We start from the raw sequence: 21289 nt of genomic DNA on the forward strand, positions 1-21289 counted from the left end.
CAGTTTCGATCTTCGTTGAACTTGCGGCGGCTTGCGTACTAGGTTTCTTCCACATTCCAATCAGTTCCTCAAAACTAGTGACCGTCGACCTGTTCTTTGTCCGTCGAGTTGGTTAGCTCCGCCGAGTTAGCTCTGGCCGTCGCCAGGCTCGGCGTTACAATTCCCTTATTCCCTTGGCTATCTTCTCACTCCTTGCTCTTATAAAACCTTGGTTAGCTGGTACCTAGGAAACGCGAGCACCCCCCTGTTCCCGGGCACCAGTTTGGGTGTTGCAGAACACACAACTACCGTCAGATGTGGATTCCTGAGCACAAACCACAGCAGTCGCCGAGTTAGGTCGGCGTTTGTTGGCCTGCGCAGTGGTGGTCTCCTCGCGGTTCGGACCAACCGGGGCAGTGGGTGTCTCGCCCTTCGTCGACACCTGCCAACCGAGGTCCACTCTTCCGGTGATCCGCCGAGCTAGCGGACTCCGCTCAAAACTCCTGTGCCCTCCACCAAAGGATGGACAGCGGCGCGCGAGCGCTTTACAGGCTGCCGGGGCAGAAGCAACCCGACTTGAAGCGTAACGGCACCCGGGCTGTCCGGCGTACCGGACCGCTGAGTTAGCGATACTTTTCCTTCGCACTTGGCGAGCACCCACGCCCATCCCGGGCCGACCTAATCTCTTGGCACTGCCAGTCGCGCACCCAACAAGCTGTGCCTCTCGGGTACCGACGGCAGGCATAATCCGACCCCGTGCAGGGACTTACCGGAAAGTGTACACGTGTTGTGGGCCTAGAAAATTCTGCTCTGTTTGTTCTTAAGTCTTCCGGGCACCCCTTCAGGGCGTCACCACTATTCCTAAGGTCCTATACAAATATCAAGTGAAATAGAGTGCTTTTGGATCTCGGGCGACCCTTCACCCTCTCAGCGACGCTTCGATCTTGGCTGCGCCGGATAAGCTGTCCGGATAACTCGACGGACTCGGCGGAGCGACCCTGGACCCGGCGGAGCGATCCTTGGACTCGGTGGAACTCGTATCCGGACGGTACATTGTACCCTTGGCTAACCCTGTCTTATCCGGACGGTACATAGTTCCGTTAGCTGAGTCCGGCGACTGAAATCTGTCTTGGTCTCGGCTGAGCTCCCTTCTGGACTCGGCTGTGGACTACGTGCACGTCTTCTGATCGCCGCTAGTTAGCCCTTGGTTCTTGGTGCTCTCCCGACATCGTAGCTGAGTTGGCGGGTCCCCTGGCAGATATTAGTCCGATAAACTCGTCTGGGTGGTACCGGGTACCATCCAGCCGAGTAGTACCGTAAATTCCGCTTTTAGACGACGCTGATACGCTGTACCACTTCGGTCTTGGGTGCTCCCACGATACTTGGCGATTCCTACACCAGAGAAGCGTGACTGTCCGGACAAGAACGGCGAGGGTGAGAACGACGAAGAGTTCGCCGTGGGTGAAGAACGCTTCACCGGGTGGTTGATCGAAAGCGGGGCGTCATCACACATGGCCCTGCACCGTGAAGACCGGTTCGACTTTGAAGAAACGGACACGGGCATCGAAGTGACGATCGCAGACGGAAAGAACTGCGGGTAGTCGGAAGAGGAACGGTAAAGCTGACCGGGATGGACTGTAGATGCATCAAGATGATGGACGTGTTGTACATACCGGGAATCGACAGACGGTTGCGGTCGGTGGGAAAGCTTGCGGAACGTGGTCTGAGCGTGGAATATCAGCGTTCCTCGCGTGTTATCTGGGGAAAGACCAGCGCAGTCGCGTTGGGCAACAAGGTGGGTAAGACGTACGTGCTCGACTGCGAGCAAGAATCGGCACGGTTCGTGGAGCACGCCGGAACTGACAGTCAGTGGGAGCTTTGGCACGCTCGCTTGGGACACTCCTGTGCGTTGACAGGGATGGTCGTAGAGACGGTAACCGCAATGTATATCGTGAAGCACATGGCTTTTGGTAGAGCGTTGGCTGGCGGTGCGAGTGTGGAGATTTAGAAAGTGAGAACCCAGATGTACCTTACCACCTGTAGTGGTTCGGAGAGTTCCCGTTCACGTGCATCTCGTCAGCACAAAACTCGTTATGGAGCAGATTGGAGACAATTCATCCGGCTGTGCTACGCAGTGGTTTAGGCCATTGTGCCCACCGGTGAGAACGATATGGCTGAGACTCAGGGTGCTACGAACGGTTTGCCAACCGTGGGACGTGGTGTCAAGACTTGGTGCGGTGGATGCATGAAGGGGAAGCAGACTGTAAAATCGTTCCCGTCACGGTCGAAGACGAACACATCGCGTGTGTTGGAGCTAGTCCACATGGATGTGGTGGGGCCGATGAGAACGGTCTCCAAGGAAGGTGCGAAGTATGTGTTGACGTTCGTGGATGACTACTCGAGGTATGTCGTAACGTACTTCATGAAGAAAAAGCGCGAGGTGGCCAGTAAGCTGATTGAGTTCAAGGCGTTCTACGAGAACCAGTGGGGAGCACGCTTGAAGAGCCTGCGCTCGGACAGTGGAACGGAGTTCGTGAACAAGACGATCACGGAGTTGTGTCGTCGGAACGGTATCATGCACCAGCGAACGGTGCCCTATAGCCCGCAACAGAACGGTGTTGCGGAACGCATGAACCGGGCGGTCATGGAGAAGGCACGCAGCATGCTGCACGACGTGTTCGTGTCGACAGAATGGTGCGCAGAAGCTGTAAGCACGGTGGTGTACCTGATTAACCGTTCCGCCAACACGGAACGCTCGGATGTGACGCCGTAAGAGGGTGGCTTCAAGGTGAAGCCACAATTAGAACACTTGCGTGCGTTCGGGTCACCAAGGTACTCTCACATTGACGACGCTAAGAGGACGAAGCTCGAGCCCAAGAGCTTCAGGTGTGTGTTCCTCGGGTATGTGGAGAACGCTAAGGGATATCGTGTGTATGACATGGATGCCTCCAAGGACAAGGTATCACGATCGGCGAAGCTGGACGAGCGCGAGGTGGGCGGAATATATGCTACGCACTCGCCACAGCATGGTATGGTCATCCATGTAACCAAGGACGGTGATGCACCAACCGTTCAAGTGGAGACGGATCGCCAACCCGTCGAAGATGAACCGATGGAAGCAGTTGAAGAGCCCGCCCAAGACGTCGAGATGAACGAGACTGAGTCGGAGCAGGTGGTATTGCGGTTGTCACCGCCAGAACGCCCGGCTACAGGTTTGGAGTTGACTGCGTACCATCCTCCACCACAAGCGTTCCAGGACGATCGCTTGGTATTTCACCCCGAGCCGGTGCGGTCGAGGAGGTCGCAGGAATCGGTGTTTCTCTTGGGGAACGGTCTCATAGCGGAAGCAGTCATGACGTACGCGGGAAGCATTACGGAAGCAACGGATCTGCCAGAAACGTACGCATAGGCAATTTGATAGTGTTGAAGCTGCTGGACGCTAGTGCAACGTGGAACGGATAAACGTACCATCAGTAGTCGATGGGTATTCGCAAAGAAGCGTGACGAGAACGGTCGGGGATTCGGTACAAGGCACGGTTGGTCGCGAAGGGGTTCAAGCAGCAGTACGGTGTTGACTTCTTCGAGACGTACTCCCCGGTCGCGAATATGACCTCGATCAGAGTCGTTTTGGCTGTATGCGTGGCAGATGGCTACGTGATGGAACAGTTGGACGCGGATACAGCGTTCCTGAACAGTGACCTGACGGACCGTGTGTACATGGAGGCACCACTTGAAATTTGCAACGGTGATGACAACGTATGCGTGCTGAACAAAGCAATATACGGTTTGAAGCAAGCGGCAAGCGCGTGGAATATGACCATTCATCGTGTGTTCTTGAAGAACGGTTTCAAGAGCTGTTGCGCGGATCAGTGTGTCTACGTCATGCGTTCCAAGTACTGTTACATCTCTGTGTGTTTGTACGTTGACGACATGATAATCGCTGCGAAGACGAGTACTGAGATCCGTGAAGTGAAGGATGCGCTGAAGAACTCATTTAAGTGGGTACGGCGAAGTTCATCTTGGGTTGGAGATTGATCACGACAAGACTGCTGGAACGCTCATGATCAAGCAAACGAGGTACATTGACGACGTTGTGGAACGCTTCGGTCAGCAGAACGCCAAGTCTGCGAACAACCCATGCGTGCCAGGATCGAAGCTGACAAAGACACAATCACCTGGAACGATCAAGGAGCGAGCTGAGATGCGGTTGGACGCGTGCAATGCTGAAGTACACGGGGAAGGATCAAGTGGATGTAACGCAGATGTGGGAAGATAATCAAGGAGCAATTGCATTGGCGAAGAACCGGCGACATTCGGCTAGTACAATACAACAAAGCGGTGTCCTAACGAATTATGACCTCCCTTGGGTGCGTCTGTGCAACCACGCCTAGCGATGAATAGATACAAATTCTCCATCATGTACGTCGTCGAACCATGTGGTAACACTTCCGTTCTTGCGACGTTTCAAGCAGAGCAACCGCACGAGAAACAACCAGTAGTGCTTGGGAGTACACCACAGAAAACCTAACAACCCAGATATTTCTGCCTTTTACACTGGACGTTACTATACGACCCTCTATTAAGAGCACTGGAATCCTCTTGGAGCTCGAACATGGAGGCTAAGGGAGGCCCACCGGACCCCGGGGATAGTGGAGGAGGATATGGCCATGCTAAACGCACTCAAGAACAACCTAACCAGGACGTGCAGCAACCAACACTCAAGGAGCTATCGATAAAGCAGGACAACCTAATGTCCACGTAGGGGGATCCTCAAGACTCAGACCAAGCCTACCAGCGACAAATGCAGGATGCTCTCCAAGCGTGCGAATCTGTCGAAGAAACGAACCAAAGTCAAGCTGAACAGCAGGATCAGATCGACCAAAAGCCAGCGCCGACAATGTATGAGCTGGACAAAAAACTACGCATCGCGAACCAAGAAAACAACAGCCTACCTGACAAAGAAAAACAAGACGAAACATAGATTCTACAACAACTCTATACTTCATTATTTCGGCAACACGAGCAGCAAGATCTACCGCCAGAAAAAGAACACTACCCGCTTCTCCAGGCGGGCGAATTAAAAAGGCCTGCATTGCCTTTATCAGCTGGAGGTGCTACAACTTGCGAAGACAGACCAGCAATGGATTCGCAGAATGAAGGGCCTCAAGGCAACGGTTTTTGACCGCACCAGACTGTTGATCGACGTGATCAGCCTCAGAGAAAATGAATCAAAAATTCAGCAAACCAGCAATAGTAACCCATGGTCAAGAAACCCACTGCTCAGTTGAACCAACATAGACGATGGTGAACCAAATGGAGGTACCACATGCAGGGATGATTCCTTTCAAGATGGACCTATACTCAGCCAAGGAGATCACGGAGCTACGACAAATGTTTGAAACGCCCTTTGATTTCCCTACGGCGTTGGGAGAACCAACCGAACCAGAAAAACGCTTTTTCATGGTCTTCTTGAGGGAACGATCCTTGCCCAACAGCTACCACAATTCCTCAAAAGAACATGCAACAACGAAGTGCTTCGTGTCATCCAGAATACCATTCAAGCACAAGTGGAAGGGGAACGCATCATTCGATTACCAGGGCAATTTCTAGTCTATCCTGACTTCCAAACCAGATATCGGCTAAGATACACGATTGTTCTAGGAGCAAAGGATAAGGGTTTTGATATGGATCAACTAACTCAAGTGCTTGGAAAAACAAAACAAGCGTCCTATAATGTGCAGCAGCACTCGGTCCATTTGATTTACTGGACCAGAAAAGTAGCAACAAAATGGTCAAAAGTTTAAAATCGCTTCCTTTTCGCAATCGTCGATTCGTGCTCGTAAATCTTCACCCAGAAGATGATAGCGAGGGAGGGACTACTAGTGAACAAGCGGCACGAGTATGAAGCCGCTAAGTTGGACGAGATGGAATAACAAATGAAAGGCAAGAGACAGGTACAGAATCCGACTGCTGAATACTTCTAGGTTCGTTGACGAGGCAGAGATGGATGTTTTCTTACGTTCAAAATTTAATGGAGAGTTCCAAACCTACCAAGAACCATCGTATGGTCGACAAAGGCTCCAAACAGGGACATGGGAGATATTCTTCCGATCATCGGGCTGCCCACAGTTTCTGGAAAACAAACGATTCATAAACCGGATGAATACAACATTCTCATTCATCATGTCAGTACCAGTCCATCTTCGCCTTGCTACAACTGTGGCAAACCTGGCCACACAGTTCACCAATGTCGAGCGACATCGGATTTTTGGAAGAATCCTGCTGCGTGTATCTCGGTAACTGCCAAGGATGTTGACGGGCTGACCCGACGGCGGCGATGATTATGGACGCGACGGCGGAAGTGACGCGCTCCGTCTCATTCGACGATGAGGAGGCCCGAGACCATGGGCGTGATGATGAGGAAGAATTGGAGATGAAGGCCGAGTATGACGCGGTGAAGTCGACGGCGGAACTTCTCGACGAAATCGAGGAGTTGTTGCTGCAAGATAGGCGCATGGGAAATCCGCGCCCAGTTCAGCGGAACTAGACTGCTGAACTCGGCGACGATGCGGACGATGACGATGATGACGTTGCTCCAGGGGTCTGTCCGCCCTTAATACCGCGAGCGACGAGGGATGCAGATACGCCGAGTGTGAACAAGGTGTTGGATCAACTCGGCGAGGAGATGAAGACACAGAGTGATTGGATGGTGATGTTTGGACCGGTGGCGATGGCTTAAGAGAAGTGGCCCGTGCTGGGACCGGAGTTGGCCCAGCCAGTGAACAGTACTGATGTCAACCGGTTGGCGGAGGACACCATGCTGCTCCTGAAGGCGATGGGGTATCGGTGCACGAGTCGACCCAGTAGCTTGATGCTGGACGGATGGACCCCAGGACGGACCTCGCTGGGGTTGCGGGCTCGAGCACCCGGCGGAACCTCGGCAATCGATCGCAAAACGAACCACCGAATCCCAGCAACTCGGCGAAGACCCCAGCATAATTCCTTTGTCGAAGACACCGGCGAAAGAAGGGCCGGCGTGAGGTGTTCCGCGCGACTGAAGGGACTCCATACTTTGAAGACTCCCACACGAAGACTCCTGTGAGGGAGAGGTCGAGTGGAGGTCGGATACACTGGGTTTTACGACACGGCGGACGAAGCAGAAATCGACAGAGACGACGAAGATGAAGAAAGAGACTTCCACGACTCGCGGAAGATTCTGCGAAGGCAGTAATCAAGCGGCTGAGTTTCGACGACACCGACAGCCACAGGACACAATACCTGGAAGTGCGTACCCATGCGTCGCTGGACAAGATTGCCGAGTTCGAAGGGAGGCGTTATCGCACTGAAGATTCATTCCACTGGCTGAAGCGGTTCACACATGGCACAAGCTGCCTGGTGCGGGCCATTCTCGCTGAGGTTAGGGTGAGCGGCGAAAGGATGGAACCGCCAGCTGCCGAAGAAGACTCAGCAGAAGTGGCGACTTCTCCGCGAGGCGTTCCTGGAGTATTACTGTTCGCCGTTCGACCGGTCAGCACGTACGCGCTATTACTCAGCTCGGCGCAAGGAGAACGAATCTGTGTGCGATTTCATGATCCGCTTGAATGGATACGCGAAGTCAGCCAAGATCCATTATGAGTCTAAAGGACCTGCCGCCGCTGATCACGTCGAACATTTCTTGTTGAACTGTGGGGACGACGTTTTCATGGACCTGCTCTATCCGCAACAACTCGAAGACATCAAGAAGGTGGAGAAGATTATCAACCAGAAGATCCTGGGAGAGAGGCGAAAGAAGCAGCGGGGCCTGCTGGTTGGAGCGCGGAGTCGAGATGGGAAACGGCTGGAGCCGACTCGGCGAAATGAATCACGCCATGGCGTGACGACCGCCGAGATGAAGGTCGGGGCCACCGACTTGCCGCAGTACTGGATGATAACCCGTATGAAGTGGCGAAACGGCGGCATGCAACTCGATATGAGTCCGAGAGCGATCGCAGTGAAGAGAGTTACCACAGCTACTCAGACGCTAGGTTCGTGAGCTACCGCAGTAGTAGGTCGGGCGACCGTCGGAGTTCAGGAGGGACACCCAGGAGCGAGACCCGACGAGTTTCATCTGGGGGGACTAAACGAACTGCGAACGCCGAGACTACACTGGGCGCCGAAGAGATTCTCGCTAACGTCCACCGTATGCCCCCGGTGCAGCCTGCGGCGGAGTCTCTAATTTTGCCGTCGGCGATGCAAGTCTTGCAAGCAAGTCCACGATGCAGGAGAGTGCGAGCTATTCCAACGCTACGAGTACTAGCCTCATTTTCCAAGACCAACGTCGACAATTCCAAGGTGCCGGATGACATGCAGGACCTCTACACGCCGAGTGATTTAAACTAGGCGGCCCACCAACACCGACTGGGCTGGACACTACCGGGCTGCCACAGTCAATCGAGCCGGCTGTAGAAGCGAACTTCGTTGTCGCTTACGTTGGCGAAGCTAGACGGTCCGAGGAACTGAGCGAGGATGGTCAAGTGAAAGCGACGGTAATGATAGTGAAAGCGGTGGAACGGACGAAGAATGCCGAGCGATGGTAAACAGTTATGTGGTAACTCGGCGGACGAGATAGGAGGCGACGACCACGAAGATGATGAAGTTGCTCCCAGGCGAGAAACTCGCATGGTGGTCAGCCCGGAAGTTCGATCGCCGAGTTTGGATGAGAGCGCTCGTGATGGGAGCGGTGAAAGACCAACGGACGAAGATTCTACTGGACACCAGGGCGAATGCGACCGTCATCACGGAAGCATTTCCGCGGAAGCTGCGATTGAAGCAGCGAGTCGCGAGCCACGATATGCAGATTGATGTACAAGGAATTGGAGAATTCAAGGTGCCGACGCAGACTTAGGCAACCGTGAAGGTGACACTCGGCTGGGAAGTGGCTTACCACCATGCAGGAGACGACCTGATGCTGAGGCCTGAATTCATGATCCTGCCGGGATCCGGCTCGACCTCTTCAACTCGACGACCAACCTCCCCGATGGTTCACTGGGTGTGCAGTGATGCATGGTCGGTGTAGACCACGAATGGTCTACTTCCAAGCGGATACACTCGGAACTTTGCGCGTGCATACTTCATGTACCGGATAATTACGCTCGGCTGCCTTCAACTGACGCGACTGGTAATACGACACGATCACGTCCCTCGCGATCGTGCTGCATCAACGCACATCCAATCGCGAAGTCGGATGCGTCGCACACTACGTGAAATCGGAGATATTGGTCAGCCACTGCCAAGAGCGGCTCCTCAGTCAAGCCCCGCTTGACTGCATCGAATGCCTTTTGGCAATCGGCTGTCCAATTCCACACAGCTTCCTTCTTAAGAAGTTGTGAGAGCGGGCGGATCTTGCCCGCGTAATCCTCCACGTACTTGCACAAGTACGTGGCCAATAAACTGCCTCAGTTCCTTGACACTTGAAGGCGTTGGCCATTCATTGATCACTCTGACCTTTTCCGGGTCAGGACGAACACCATTCTTTCCTACGAGACACCCGAGGACGGGTATCTCGCTCGCCCCGAAGATACACTTCTTCAGGTTCGCGTAGAGCTTATGCTTTCGCATAAGCTCAAGTAGCTTCCGGAGATGCACCCGGTGCATCTCTACGTCGGTCTTCCCGTCCACAGCCCAGCTGTGGATGAACACATCGTCGAAGTAGCTCGGCGCGAAGTCGCGCACCGAGCGCAACAAGTGTGTCACGCACCTGTTGAAGGTCGCAGGGGCGTTCTTAAGCCCTGCGGTATTACTAGCCACTCCCAGAGCATGACGCTTGGCGTGCTCACTGCCGTGAGAGGGATATCGCTCTCACGCATTAGGATTTGATACAATCCATCTCGCAAGTCGAGAGCACTGTAAACGGTGCTCCCGGCCATCGAATCGATGATAACATCTTTTCGCGGTATCGGCGTTTGCGCCGGAACCATCGCATCGTTCCGCTTGTTATACGCATGAACGATGCGCCATCCGCCCTGTGGCGTTTTGACACAGAACGTCGGAGCACTGTGCGGGGACTTCGATTCCCGCAATTGTCCTGCTTTGCGACAACTTTCAAAGAAATCGTCGATTGCTTTTACTTGCTCTCGCGGCAGTGGCCACTGCCGCGTGACACAGTACTTTGTGCCCGGCACGAGATCAATTTCGTGCTGTATGCCCTTGTCCTGCGGAAGCTCCGCAGGAATCTCTTCCGGGAGTACGTCTTTGTACTCCCTCAATAATTCGTAATAGGGACTCGACTTTAGTGAGACCCAACCTTGTTCCTCGAAGCGTTCTCCGCATGCGTCGTCTTCTTGTTGTGCGGAGCCCGGCTCCGCACGGTGATTCTTTTGGTCCAGGCCCGGTCATGGACAGTTGTTCGCCGGCGGACCCTGTCCGCGGGCGCGCGGTATCAAGCCCGGCCTGACCGCATGTTCCTTCGTGCAGTCCGGCCGCACGGTAATGCGTTCCTTCGCCGGCAGACCCTGTCTGAGGGCGCGCGATATCAAGCCCGGCTTGATCGCATAACGCTTCGTCAACTCCCGGCGTTAACACGCCTTTGTCACCTCGACGCCAGTTATTGGCGGAGCCCCATATCACCGAGGGTGCGGCGACTCCCGGAGTCGACGCGTCGTTGTCGACCCGACCCGACCTCTTCGGGTCAGGGACTGTCCCATGGTACTTGAACGCGAGTGTTGGTTCCCGGAACCGACATATCCTCATCTCCCGACGTCAGCAGCACCGCCGACGTGAATCCCACTTGTGCGCGTCCTCGCGCACCCCTTGGGAACTCCGGGAGAGCGGCATTAAGCGCTGTCTCGATTGGCGAGTCGCGCGCACCTGCTGGTGCGTGCGCTGCGGTAATAGGGCCATCGTTCTCTGTTCCGCAGTCGCGACCGAAGCGCACGAGCGTGCACTTCTTCCAGTCAATTACCGGATCTTGCTGTGCAAGCCACGGCATGCCCATAACAACGTCGAACTTATCGTCCAGGTCCAGGACGATAAAGTGTTCGACAAACACCCGTTGTTTGTACGAAAAGCGCACGTTCACGACGCGCTTCTCGGTCTTCACGATGGCACCTGTTGCCAATCGAACTTCCAGAAGACTTCGAGGTACCTTTATCTCCTCGAAGTCAAGTTTCGGCAGGCTTCGTAGTCGAACAAAGTTGTTCGACGCGCCTGAATCCACCAAAGCTCGAAGAGAGTCACTCGCTCTCTTCGAGTAAACCTTCAAGATGACTAGGTTTGGCCTGTCATCTTGTTTCTTGCAGTGAGAGCTGGTCTCACTGGGGGCTGCAGTCCTCAGTGTCGCGTGCCCGATGTCGGCACGCGCGACTGCATTACCAGTAGGGCGCCCCGCGCCTACTGGATGTTCGCGTTTTTTGTTGGTCCGCGGCGATGCTTAGCATCGCCACGACGGCCACCTCCAGGGGGCATGGGAGCTGTACACTCCCGTGCAAAGTGACCGATCCTTCCGCAGCGGAAGCATCGCACGTTACCTCCCTGCTGCTGGTAACCAGCAGTTGTTGCGCTCGAGAGGTCCATTGGCTCCGGACCTCCCGTCCTCGCTACCGGGCGCGGTTGCGGCCTCGGTAGGTTTACATGGAGTTTAGCCTGCCGCAGGCTAAACTTTTCTTGCATGGCAAGAGTGATTGCAGCTTCGAGAGTACTCGGGTACTCTCGGAAGAGATAGGTCTTCACAGGCCCATCTCTAAGCCCCTTCATGAACGTGACGACCTTGGTCGCCTCGTCAATCGGGTTAGTCACGATATTTGATACCAAATATCGTGCGCGCTGCGCGTAAGCATGGACGTCATGCTTACCCTGCTGAAGGTCGAGGAACTCCGCCCTCGACCGGAACTCGTTTTGCGGGGGCTCAAACGCTTGTTTGAGCTCCTCTTTGAATACTTCGTACGTGCTGAAGCACGTAGGATCGGAGAGTCGGCGTCCATACGCCCAACTCCTTGCGCGTCCGCCAAGGCAGGACATGGCGAACGCGACCTTCGACAGCGGGTCGACGATGCGTCGAGCCGCTATGGCTGTGTCCAGCTCGACAAGCCATCGGAGGAGAGGCTCGCCCTCTCTTCCCACGTAATTGCTTACGCTCAACTTTAATGGTTGAGCACGCGGTGTCGTCCCTGACGACGCCGTCGCTGAGGAGGCGGCATCACGCTGCTCCTTCATGATGAATCCCAGAGCAACACCATGTTGCTCCGTCGGCGATAGCGTACGCAACATTGTAGCTATCGCCGCTTCTCCAATGACTGTTGACAGTCGTTGGAGGGCCTCCCACTCTGGGTCAGACAGGTGGGGGCAGTCAGCGCGTGCAACATGCGTTGCAGGCGTGTTGGAGCTCTCCATGGGCACCTCCGTGCTCATGTGGTTCTCGGCTCCGCGTTCGTACACCGCGTACGAACGTCAAGCAGTCGGTCGTTGGACGGACTACTAAGTGCTACCAGGTGTAGTGGGTCTAACTTGACTCACCACTTTAGCTTACACGTTGCGCAACGTGTATGAGGAAGCGTAAGTACTTAGTAATTACTTAGGTTAATTATATTTGAATACACAAATATAAGTTAAGTAAGAAAGGATTCCAAGTGACTTAGATTAGGTAAAATGAGAACTGTATTGCTTGTAAATTGATCTTCCTCTAAAATCTGCTAAAACCTGTTTATCATCTATGAAAGGGTTGGCAGCGGCTGGCTGTCAGAGCCCCGCTAATATGCATGTCTCTGATTGGTAGAAAGATGCTGCTTTCTACCAATAGGATCTTTTGGGTATGTGTGGACCACTCACTGTGGTGGTCCACTTCAATGTATCCATCGGTGTGTCTTACACCAATGTGAGGAAGTATCCAAAACGTTTAACAGATAACCTATCTGTTAAATTCACAAGTGGCTTGCAGCCACTTGTACGTGTAACCCCGTTACATTGACGGTATCCTGGGCAATGCGCACGCACACGCGACGAATGTCAATTGAGGGGGATGCACTTAGAGGGACTGTCGCCCGAATGGGTTAATGCCACGTGGCAACTTGCTGCTGCGTTCCCGTCGATTTGGTTTCTTACAGCGGCACCCAGTCTTCTCGAACTTAGTAATCCAGCGCCGGACGCTGCATTCACGACTTTCAAATATTGTCCCCGACATTTCAGCATCCTTACCATGTATGTAGACAACCGCCCTCTATCGCAGATCGTCAGAGCAGGTCATCTTAAAGACAGTATTCTCCGAATAGCCAGGAAAATCTCCGCAAACAGAGGCTGTCGGCTTATTCCGAAAGACTATCACCGCATCAGAACTTTTTCATTGGTCCAGTTAATCCCATGTTGCCTTAATCGCCTGTAGACTTCTCTCAATACGAGTCAGTTTACCTATCCTTATGGCCTGTTGGTTTGCTACTCGGAGTATAAGAGTCCGATTTGGACAATCTGACTGAAAGGCACAATAAGTATGCCACTAAGTCTTCACTGCTACTTGGTCCAGGCCATAATTTGAGATGTACCCTTCACCATTTCCTATAGAATTTCAAACAAGTTTCATCTTGAGCTGACGTGTATATCTGAAGGCAACAAGACGTGATAGATAGTCTTCGGTCTTTCTCCTGAGTCGTAAGAACATATAAATTCAAGTAAACCACGATAAAGTTTGCTCAAAGGGGACTAATAAATCGATGAAAATGCAACGATAGCAACTTCAGAACAGCACGATCAGTATACACTGTACAAAACTCGACAAGTAGGCAAAAATGTTGGTTTGTCGTAGTAATTATGGTCCTTTTTCCACTAACCAAGATACCTAGCATTGATTCATGAATGAACGAACCTATACAACTCGCAGGTGCCTCATTTCGTTATCTCCGAAACCCAGTCCGGGTGCGTTCGCTTGTACCACTCCTCGTACTTCTTGTAGAATCTCCGGTTCCAGTGGCGTGAATTAAACGTACCAATTTGATACTTTTTGAAGTAGTAGTCGGGGGTTCTCCCTTTGTCGGCCAACTTTTGAAATCGCTTTTCAATGTTTTCGTCGAAAACGGGTTAATGTCACGGAGTTTCTCCCTCAGTCTCTGGACGGAACCTTGGAATTTGATGAAGACCGCGCGCTCTTCGTCGTTTTCCGCGTTCGTGGCGTAGGTCATCTTGCTTTCACCTCTCAGCATCCGCTTGTCGTTGTTGTTCTCGTAGTTAGCAGCGAGCATACGTGTCGCCACCTCCTCGCTGTTAGGCTGCACCACCTGTTTCTTGTCCGAGTTGTTCGTGCTCAAAGCATCAGTCGAGGATAGCAAGGTGACCAAAGCCACGAGCAGCACCCACAGCAACACGCGCATGATTAAGCTTCCACTCGTGAGTGAATACTCCTGCTGAGACTTGAGCGCTGCACAACAAATTCTGAACTGAGGAGCGGTCCGTTGAGAGTGCGCAGTTTGTCGCCACAGGTTCTGGTACTACAGGTGTGTCCATGTACTGTACCTATTATAGGGAAGAGCAAAGTAGGATCTGTATCTCGAAGCCAGCTCTATGATCTACGTCAACGATTGTAGGCTTCTTGTACGCAGATAATTTACCATATGATTCAGGTTACACATGAAGAAATCATGGGGGAAACTTACCGCGCGGAACCCATCTAAAAAGCTGGTCAAACAGGCGGTGTCTGGCTTGCCGTGTTTGTTCTCACGCATCCTGGAGTTTTGACGTAGACAATACATGTAAGAACAAACTCAATCGACCACCCCAAATGTGATGACAGCAACAACTACATGTACACTGTTATTTTCTTACAGCGCATACAAGCGCTAGTATCTGGTGTTCTCGTGCCGTGGATGTTAGTTAACCTGCAGCGTAGGCAGGCGACCAGAACTTACTCCGTGCTTGTTTAAACATATACAATGGCCTTCATAATCGAATTGTGCACTGCAACTACTGTACAATATTCCCCGGCAAATCTGGAATTGCGTCGTCTAATCTACCTCGAAGAGATAGTACGCTCATGCATTCAAGATTTGCGCTTCGTGGAGGCTATGTACTGAGTTTGGAGAACAGTGGAGTGAAAATGTCTACTGGAGGCAAGCGACATGCAAGTGCAAGTGGCAAGTCTGCAGGGGTAAATGAAGTGTTTATAGTGAACCTTTGATATTTGCAGTAGCAAGATTGGGGACACAGCGGCAGGTTCTATTCATCAAAAGCCACCATGCGATCGCCATCGAAAAGAGTGTACACGCGACACAAGCCGATAGTCTGGGCAGTACGGGCGTTCGAACTGCTTCAGACCCGTCGCAGGTGCGGTCTACACGGTGCTCCGCAACGAAGACTAGCTCTTCAAGTTGCCGAAGGAAAACTACTCCTTAAAGAAGCCGTGAAGCCTTAACAGACCACACCTTCCTCCCCAACTTCCGACACGAGACATTCTTAGCCACTAATCGAGTAATTCAGTACATTTGCATCTTTGTACACAACTATGCAAGCTTTGCTACCTCGCAGTCTCTATTGGTCCGACCTTTCCAGATTTGCCGGGGAATACTGTATCGAATTTGACCGTTTATAAATTCAAGAAAGGTACACAAATTGGGAGAGGGTATACTATCAAAACTTAAATGGAAACTTCAGAGCGAAACGGTAATCTCATCCAGATTTTTTGAGGAAATCGTCGCGTCTTCACCTTCGGAGTTATTGTCGCGAACGTCGTAGCAACTGATGGATCAGCCCTCAAAACACGGAGAAAGCCTAGGTGTTGTTGCAGAGCGACTCACAATGTCATCGGGTACGGCATTACAAGCAGTTTGGTGGAGATTGTTAACCTTACAACAAGGGCAAACTCATATTTTTTTAATTTTAGGGTGAAGTATCAACAATATACAAAAATATACAAAAATATTCTGAAATCAAGTCAGAATTGTTTTTATCCTAAGATTTGTCCTTTGCTGAAGCCAGTTGGGGAATAGATAAAAATGGTCTTCGTATACTCAACACATCTACTACAACTAACAGAGTATCCTGTATGTTTGTCTGTAAGTCCGTCCGTTCTCTATCTTGGGGGCTTAGCCTGCCGTAGAGCATCGTCGGGGGAGCGCCCTTCCCGCCTGGCGACAGTGTATTAGTAGCCTACCCTATGGCATCCCACCATCCTTTTGACTGGCTAATCTATGCCCGATATTACAAAAATAGCCTTGCGTTATATTTATTCGTGCTGTGATAGGCTGAAATTGCCACCCCGCTAAAATTTCCGTTTTTGAATTCGAATTCGGGCGCGGCGGAGCGACGCAGGGCGCGGACGGCGGGCGCCGCTGCGAGCCCCACAGGACGCGAGCGCCGCACAGCGACGACGGTGCGCTGCGTGCGCGATATAGCAACCCGTATATGCGCCCTAAAGTCGATAAAGTTAATAGACGACGACCTTCTGGGCGTGAGCTAAATACATAATATATTATTACTGCTCTGTGATTGGCCGAAATCCTCTCTGTTAGAATATATTGCTATTCGGGGTGCCACACACATTTCGCGATACAGCGCGCGAAATACAAGACGTGCGCTGGACAGGGTGATCCCGGACCTTCAAGCACCTTCCACAGGACCTTCAAGCACGCAGGATCTTCAAGCATGTTGGACATTCGTGCACCGAACGCGATCGCGTAGTAGTAGAGCGAGCTGGAACAGCGAGCGTAACGGGTTGGGACAAACGGTATATCCAGTAGTGAAGCGAGCTGGCACAGCGAGCGTAACGGGTTACGATGAATGGTCCTTCAAGCGCGACCTGCGGGACCTTCAAGCACCGACCTGGCACAGCGAGCGTAACGGGTTGGGACGAACAGTATGGTAAGCAGTGGAGCGAGCTGGGACAGCGAGCGCAACGGGTTGCAATGAACGGTATGGTAAGTAGTGGCCTAGCGAACTGGCACAGCGAGTGTAACGGGTTGCGATAAATTGTCGATGAAGTACGCCGGACCTTCAAGCACTTCGGACCTGCAAGGCCGCAGGACCTACAAGTACCGAGCGCTATCCGTTGTAGTGGCGCGAGCTGGCACAGCGAGCGTAACGGGTTGTGACGAACGGTATATTCAGTAGTGGAGCGGGTTGGGACGAACGGTATATTCAGTAGTGGAGCAAGCTGGCACAGCGAGCGGAACGGGTTGCGAGCAACGGTATGTTCAGTAGTGGAGCGAGCTGGCACAGCGAGCGTAACGGGTTGAGACGAAAGGATTGCCAAGTAGCGTAACGGGTTGCGCCGAACTGTAAACCCACCGGAGCGATGCGGAGGGGGCTATGACAAATAGTGGAGCGAGCTGGAACCGCGAGCGTAACCGCCTATGACTAACCACACACACACCGCCGCGAAGCGGCGGCGATCGGCTAGTCCCCTACAACTAACAGAGTCTTCGGTGTGTTTGTCCGTCAGTCCGTCCGTTCTCTGTCTTCGGGCCTTAGCCTACGGTAGAGCATCGTCCTACCGCCCTGCATTAACGCATTAGTAACCTGCCCTATGGCATCCCACCATCTTCCCGACTGGCTTATTTTTGCGTTATATTTATAACGCGCTCTGATTGGCCGATTTTGGCTCAGCGCTCACATTTCCTTTTTTGAATTCCGCGCGCGGCGGAGCGAGGAAGCGCTCGGACGGCGGGCGCCGCTGCGAGCCCCACAGGACGCGAGCGCCGCACAGGGACTCAGGTACGCTTAGCTACATAGTTTCCTAACTGTAATAGAAGTGTCGGTTTCGGGAGTTCCGCCTGTTGGGATAACTGGTACCTTCAGGGCAGTCGAGGTATTATAGTGTGGGATTAAGGGCGGCCTGGTGCCTACTTCGGTGGGGCCACGGGGGAGTTGCAGTGGGTTCCACGACACGGCCATGTAGTCGAGACTCCCCCGTTGGTGCACAGATGCCAGGCAGGTCGTCCCGAATCTGCAACATTGCTCTCTTGCTTGCATCCCGGGTTTAATTACCTTGGAGAATGGCATTTGGGTACTGCAGCTCTCCACTATACTGACCGTTACCTTCTCTAAAGTGGGTAGCAATACCCACTTTAAGATGATAAGAAAGACTGCAGCTGGCACCCGCCGCCGACGTAGGATTGCGCGTGCCCTTGCCGCAGCGACCGCTCTTGGGAGCCGCGACCCTGAGGTGCCCACGTCCGCCCGCCAGCGGCGTGGGAAATCTCATACCAATCCGGGGTAAATGGGGCAGATCTCGGCGAAGCCGGGTGACCTGCCTCATCTCCGGGCCAGTGGTCGTGTATGGGACCGGCGCTCTAGGTGGACGCACCTATTTGCGCTTCTGTGTCCGCGGCGGGGCGCGTGTATAGGACCCAGGAAATGGCGACGGTGTTCTTAGACTTTATGTCTAACGCGTCATGTGACTCTGTTGCGTGTACGCAGGCCAAAATGGCTCGAACGAAAAGGAAATGGACGCGCGAGGAGATCGAGCAGGCCATGCGGGACAACGAGCATATCAACGCAACCCCGGCTGCCCCAGAGGAGCCTGCCGCTAAAAAGCGCCGCCAAGCGCGTCGGAGGGCTAAACGATACAACTTGAACAAGGAATTTCAAGCGCTTGACGCGACAGCCGCAGCCACAGCGGTCATGACAGTCGAGAGTCACGTTGCGGCCGGAAACGCGTCTGCTGTGCCTCCACCAGTCCGCAGAGAACAGCCTCCGGTCCCGGTAGCCGCGCCCGTTGTTCCTACAGTTGCAGCAGCGGTTGCCACAACAAGGGAGCAAGCACCCACCCTTACCTCGGCGGCGGCAGCGCGTAGGCGGCGCGCAGCAATGTCGGCTTCTCAAAAAGAACGCACTCGAGCACGCGACAGAGAGAGAGCTCGAATTAGAAGGGCTAACATGACGGGATCCCAGCGCGAGCGTCAACGACGCAGAGATGCAGCACGCCAACAGGCACGTCGAGCGTCAGTCCCCGAAGCTGAACGGAGCACAGCACGCGAACACAATCGTTTACTACAGGCCGATAGAAGAGCTAATCAAACCGAGCAACAACGGGAGATCGTGCAGGAGACCAACCGTATTCAACATGCACAGCAACGACAGCAAGAAACTCCTGATGAACGTGAGGAACGGCAGGAACGCGAGCGCGTTCGCCAGGAAGAACGTCGGGCTGCGCTAAGCCAGGAAATAGTCGAAGCGGAGAGGGCCGCCCGCCGAGAGCATCAAGCCATGGTTCGTGATGCTCAAGAGGAGGAGGAGAAAGAGGAGCGACGGCAACAAGAGCGTATACGGCGCAGCACGCTTCGCAGAGGTCATGCACTCGCAAACCAAGAGGATTTCAGAGTCTCCATGCTCAGTGGTTCCAATATCGTCAATGGGCGCCACAGACTGCCTCCGACTACGGTCTGCCCTCATTGCAACGCGTGGAAATGGCCTGCGGAGTCCAAGAAAGGCTGCTGTTTAGAGGGAGCGGTGCAACTACCCCCACTACCTGCTGCGCCACCGCGATTGCACCAGTTGTACACGGACCCCGAGTTTCGGCGCCGCATCCGAGCCTACAACCAAGTGTTTGCCTTCACGTCGATTGGGGCTTCCTGTAGCAACCGCGCCAACTTCAGGGATGTGAACCAAGACGAGAGCGTTGCTGGACAAAGTGGTGTATACACGTATCGTATTCAAGGAGCCATGGGGCACTACTTGGGCTCTCTACTTCCGCGTATCGATACGTTCACGAACGAGCCCATGCCCCCCAAGTTTGCCCAGATCTACATCGTCGATCCAGACATGCAACAGCGAGCGGAGCGACGCCGAGGTATCTTCGCTGACCTCGATTCTGGAACGCTGCTGGAGATCGAGCAAATGATGGAAGAGTCCAATCCGTTCGCGCAACAATTTCTCAACTTCGCGGAGAAGCTGCGCGCCGACCAGGCAGCAGGAAAGGAGGTGGTTGATATGGTGTTCCGGCTACACGAAAAGAGGTCGAACCCGCGAACTCACAACCTCCCCACGGTTTCGGAAGTTGGAGCGACTCTTATCGAGGACGGCAACTTGGACAGTCCGCGGGACATCCTTCTGCGTACTAAAGATCACTCGCTGCTGCGCCTCTTCGAAACACACTCTGTGTATGACCCGTTGCAGTACCCACTACTTCTTCCGCATGGAGAACTGGGTTGGACCTACACAGACGTGTATGCGAACAACGTGGTGCGCAGAAAGAAGCGTGAAATGTCCCTCCGCGAGCATGTAGCCTACCGGTTATTCCAGAAAGTCGGTGACGAGTCGGTACTGCACCAAGGTGGGCGATTATTTCAGCAGTACTGTGTAGATCAACGAGCCAAGTGCGAGCAAGAGCAACTGCGTTGGGTAGCATCACATCAAGCCGAACTACGGGCCGATCAGTACGGCGGGGTTCAAGACGCGCTTCTAAGTGAAAACACGGCGGTTCTGCGCGAGGGAGAGGCTCTACTGACAGAATACAACCGCGATACGGGGGCGTTACAGCACCCAGACGAACCGCAACGCCGCTCGGGACACTTCCTGGACCAAATCGGCAAGCGCATCGTTCTACCAGCTACGCATTCGGGGAGTCCGCGGGCCATGTACAAGTCTTACCAAGATTCCATGGCTATCGTGCGGGAGTACGGGAAACCGGACGTCTTCGTTACTATGACGTGCAACCCTACGTGGGAGGAGATCCAGGAAAAGATACCGGAGCCAAACCAAAGCGCGCAAGACCGCCCGGACATCGTAGCGCGTGTTTGGCAGCAGAAATTGGCGGCTATGCTGAAAGACTTGGATGAAGGCGTACTAGGACGTGTTCTGGCGAGGATCTACGTAGTGGAGTTCCAGAAGCGGGGGCTCCCACACGCACACATTCTTATCATTCTCGCAGACGAAGACAAGCCGCGTACACGACAAATCATCGACAAGTTGTGCTCTTCGGAGCTTCCCGACGCCGAGATCAACCCCCAGCTGTACGAGACCATCCTCACTTGCATGACGCATGGTCCATGTGGCGCGGCGAACCCCTCCAGCCCCTGCATGAAGGACGGAAAGTGCACGAAGGGATACCCGAAGCCGTTGGTAGAGGTTACCCAAGGAAACGTGAACGGGTTTCCTGTCTGCAGACGTCGCCGCCGGCCACCAGGAGTACTCAAGTTCAAGGGAAGGGAGTACGACAACGCCACCATTAACCAGTGGGTGGTCCCGTACAATCCGTACCTTTCGCAGAAGTACAACTGCCATATCAACGTGGAGGTTTGTACGGCCCTCACGGCGGTCAAATATCTGTACAAGTACGTCTACAAGGGGTCCGACAAGGCTGTAATAACTGTGGAAACGGTTGGCGGGGAGTCGAACGGTGCAAGGATGGATCCCAACG

At 53.5% G+C, this 21289-nt stretch overlaps 3 protein-coding genes across 3 annotated transcripts; 2 read left to right on the top strand and 1 right to left on the bottom strand.

Moving 5' to 3' along the window:
- Nucleotides 1-1380: 1380 nt before the first annotated feature.
- On the top strand, nucleotides 1381-1580 carry IUM83_13501 (Integrase, catalytic core protein; the record flags this gene model as incomplete). Its single annotated transcript, XM_067938180.1, has 1 exon — nucleotides 1381-1580. A coding segment is annotated over one exon (200 nt), but the record flags the coding sequence as incomplete, so codon positions are not given.
- A 722-nt stretch (nucleotides 1581-2302) lies between these two features.
- On the top strand, nucleotides 2303-8011 carry IUM83_13502 (putative polyprotein; the record flags this gene model as incomplete). The annotated part of the gene is made up of 3 exons (XM_067938181.1): nucleotides 2303-2748; nucleotides 2839-3191; nucleotides 7512-8011. 3 exons carry the CDS (start codon nucleotides 2303-2305, stop codon nucleotides 8009-8011), a joined length of 1299 nt encoding a protein of 432 aa, XP_067797844.1.
- Nucleotides 8012-13827: 5816 nt separating this feature from the next.
- Nucleotides 13828-14309, bottom strand: IUM83_13503 (putative secreted RxLR effector protein; the record flags this gene model as incomplete). Its single annotated transcript, XM_067938182.1, has 2 exons — nucleotides 13828-13967; nucleotides 14060-14309. 2 exons carry the CDS (start codon nucleotides 14307-14309, stop codon nucleotides 13828-13830), a joined length of 390 nt encoding a protein of 129 aa, XP_067797864.1.
- Nucleotides 14310-21289: the final 6980 nt, after the last annotated feature.

Source organism: Phytophthora cinnamomi (genome assembly GCF_018691715.1).
Source record: "Phytophthora cinnamomi strain GKB4 chromosome Unknown Contig12, whole genome shotgun sequence".
Classification (NCBI taxonomy): Eukaryota; Oomycota; class Peronosporomycetes; order Peronosporales; family Peronosporaceae; genus Phytophthora; species Phytophthora cinnamomi.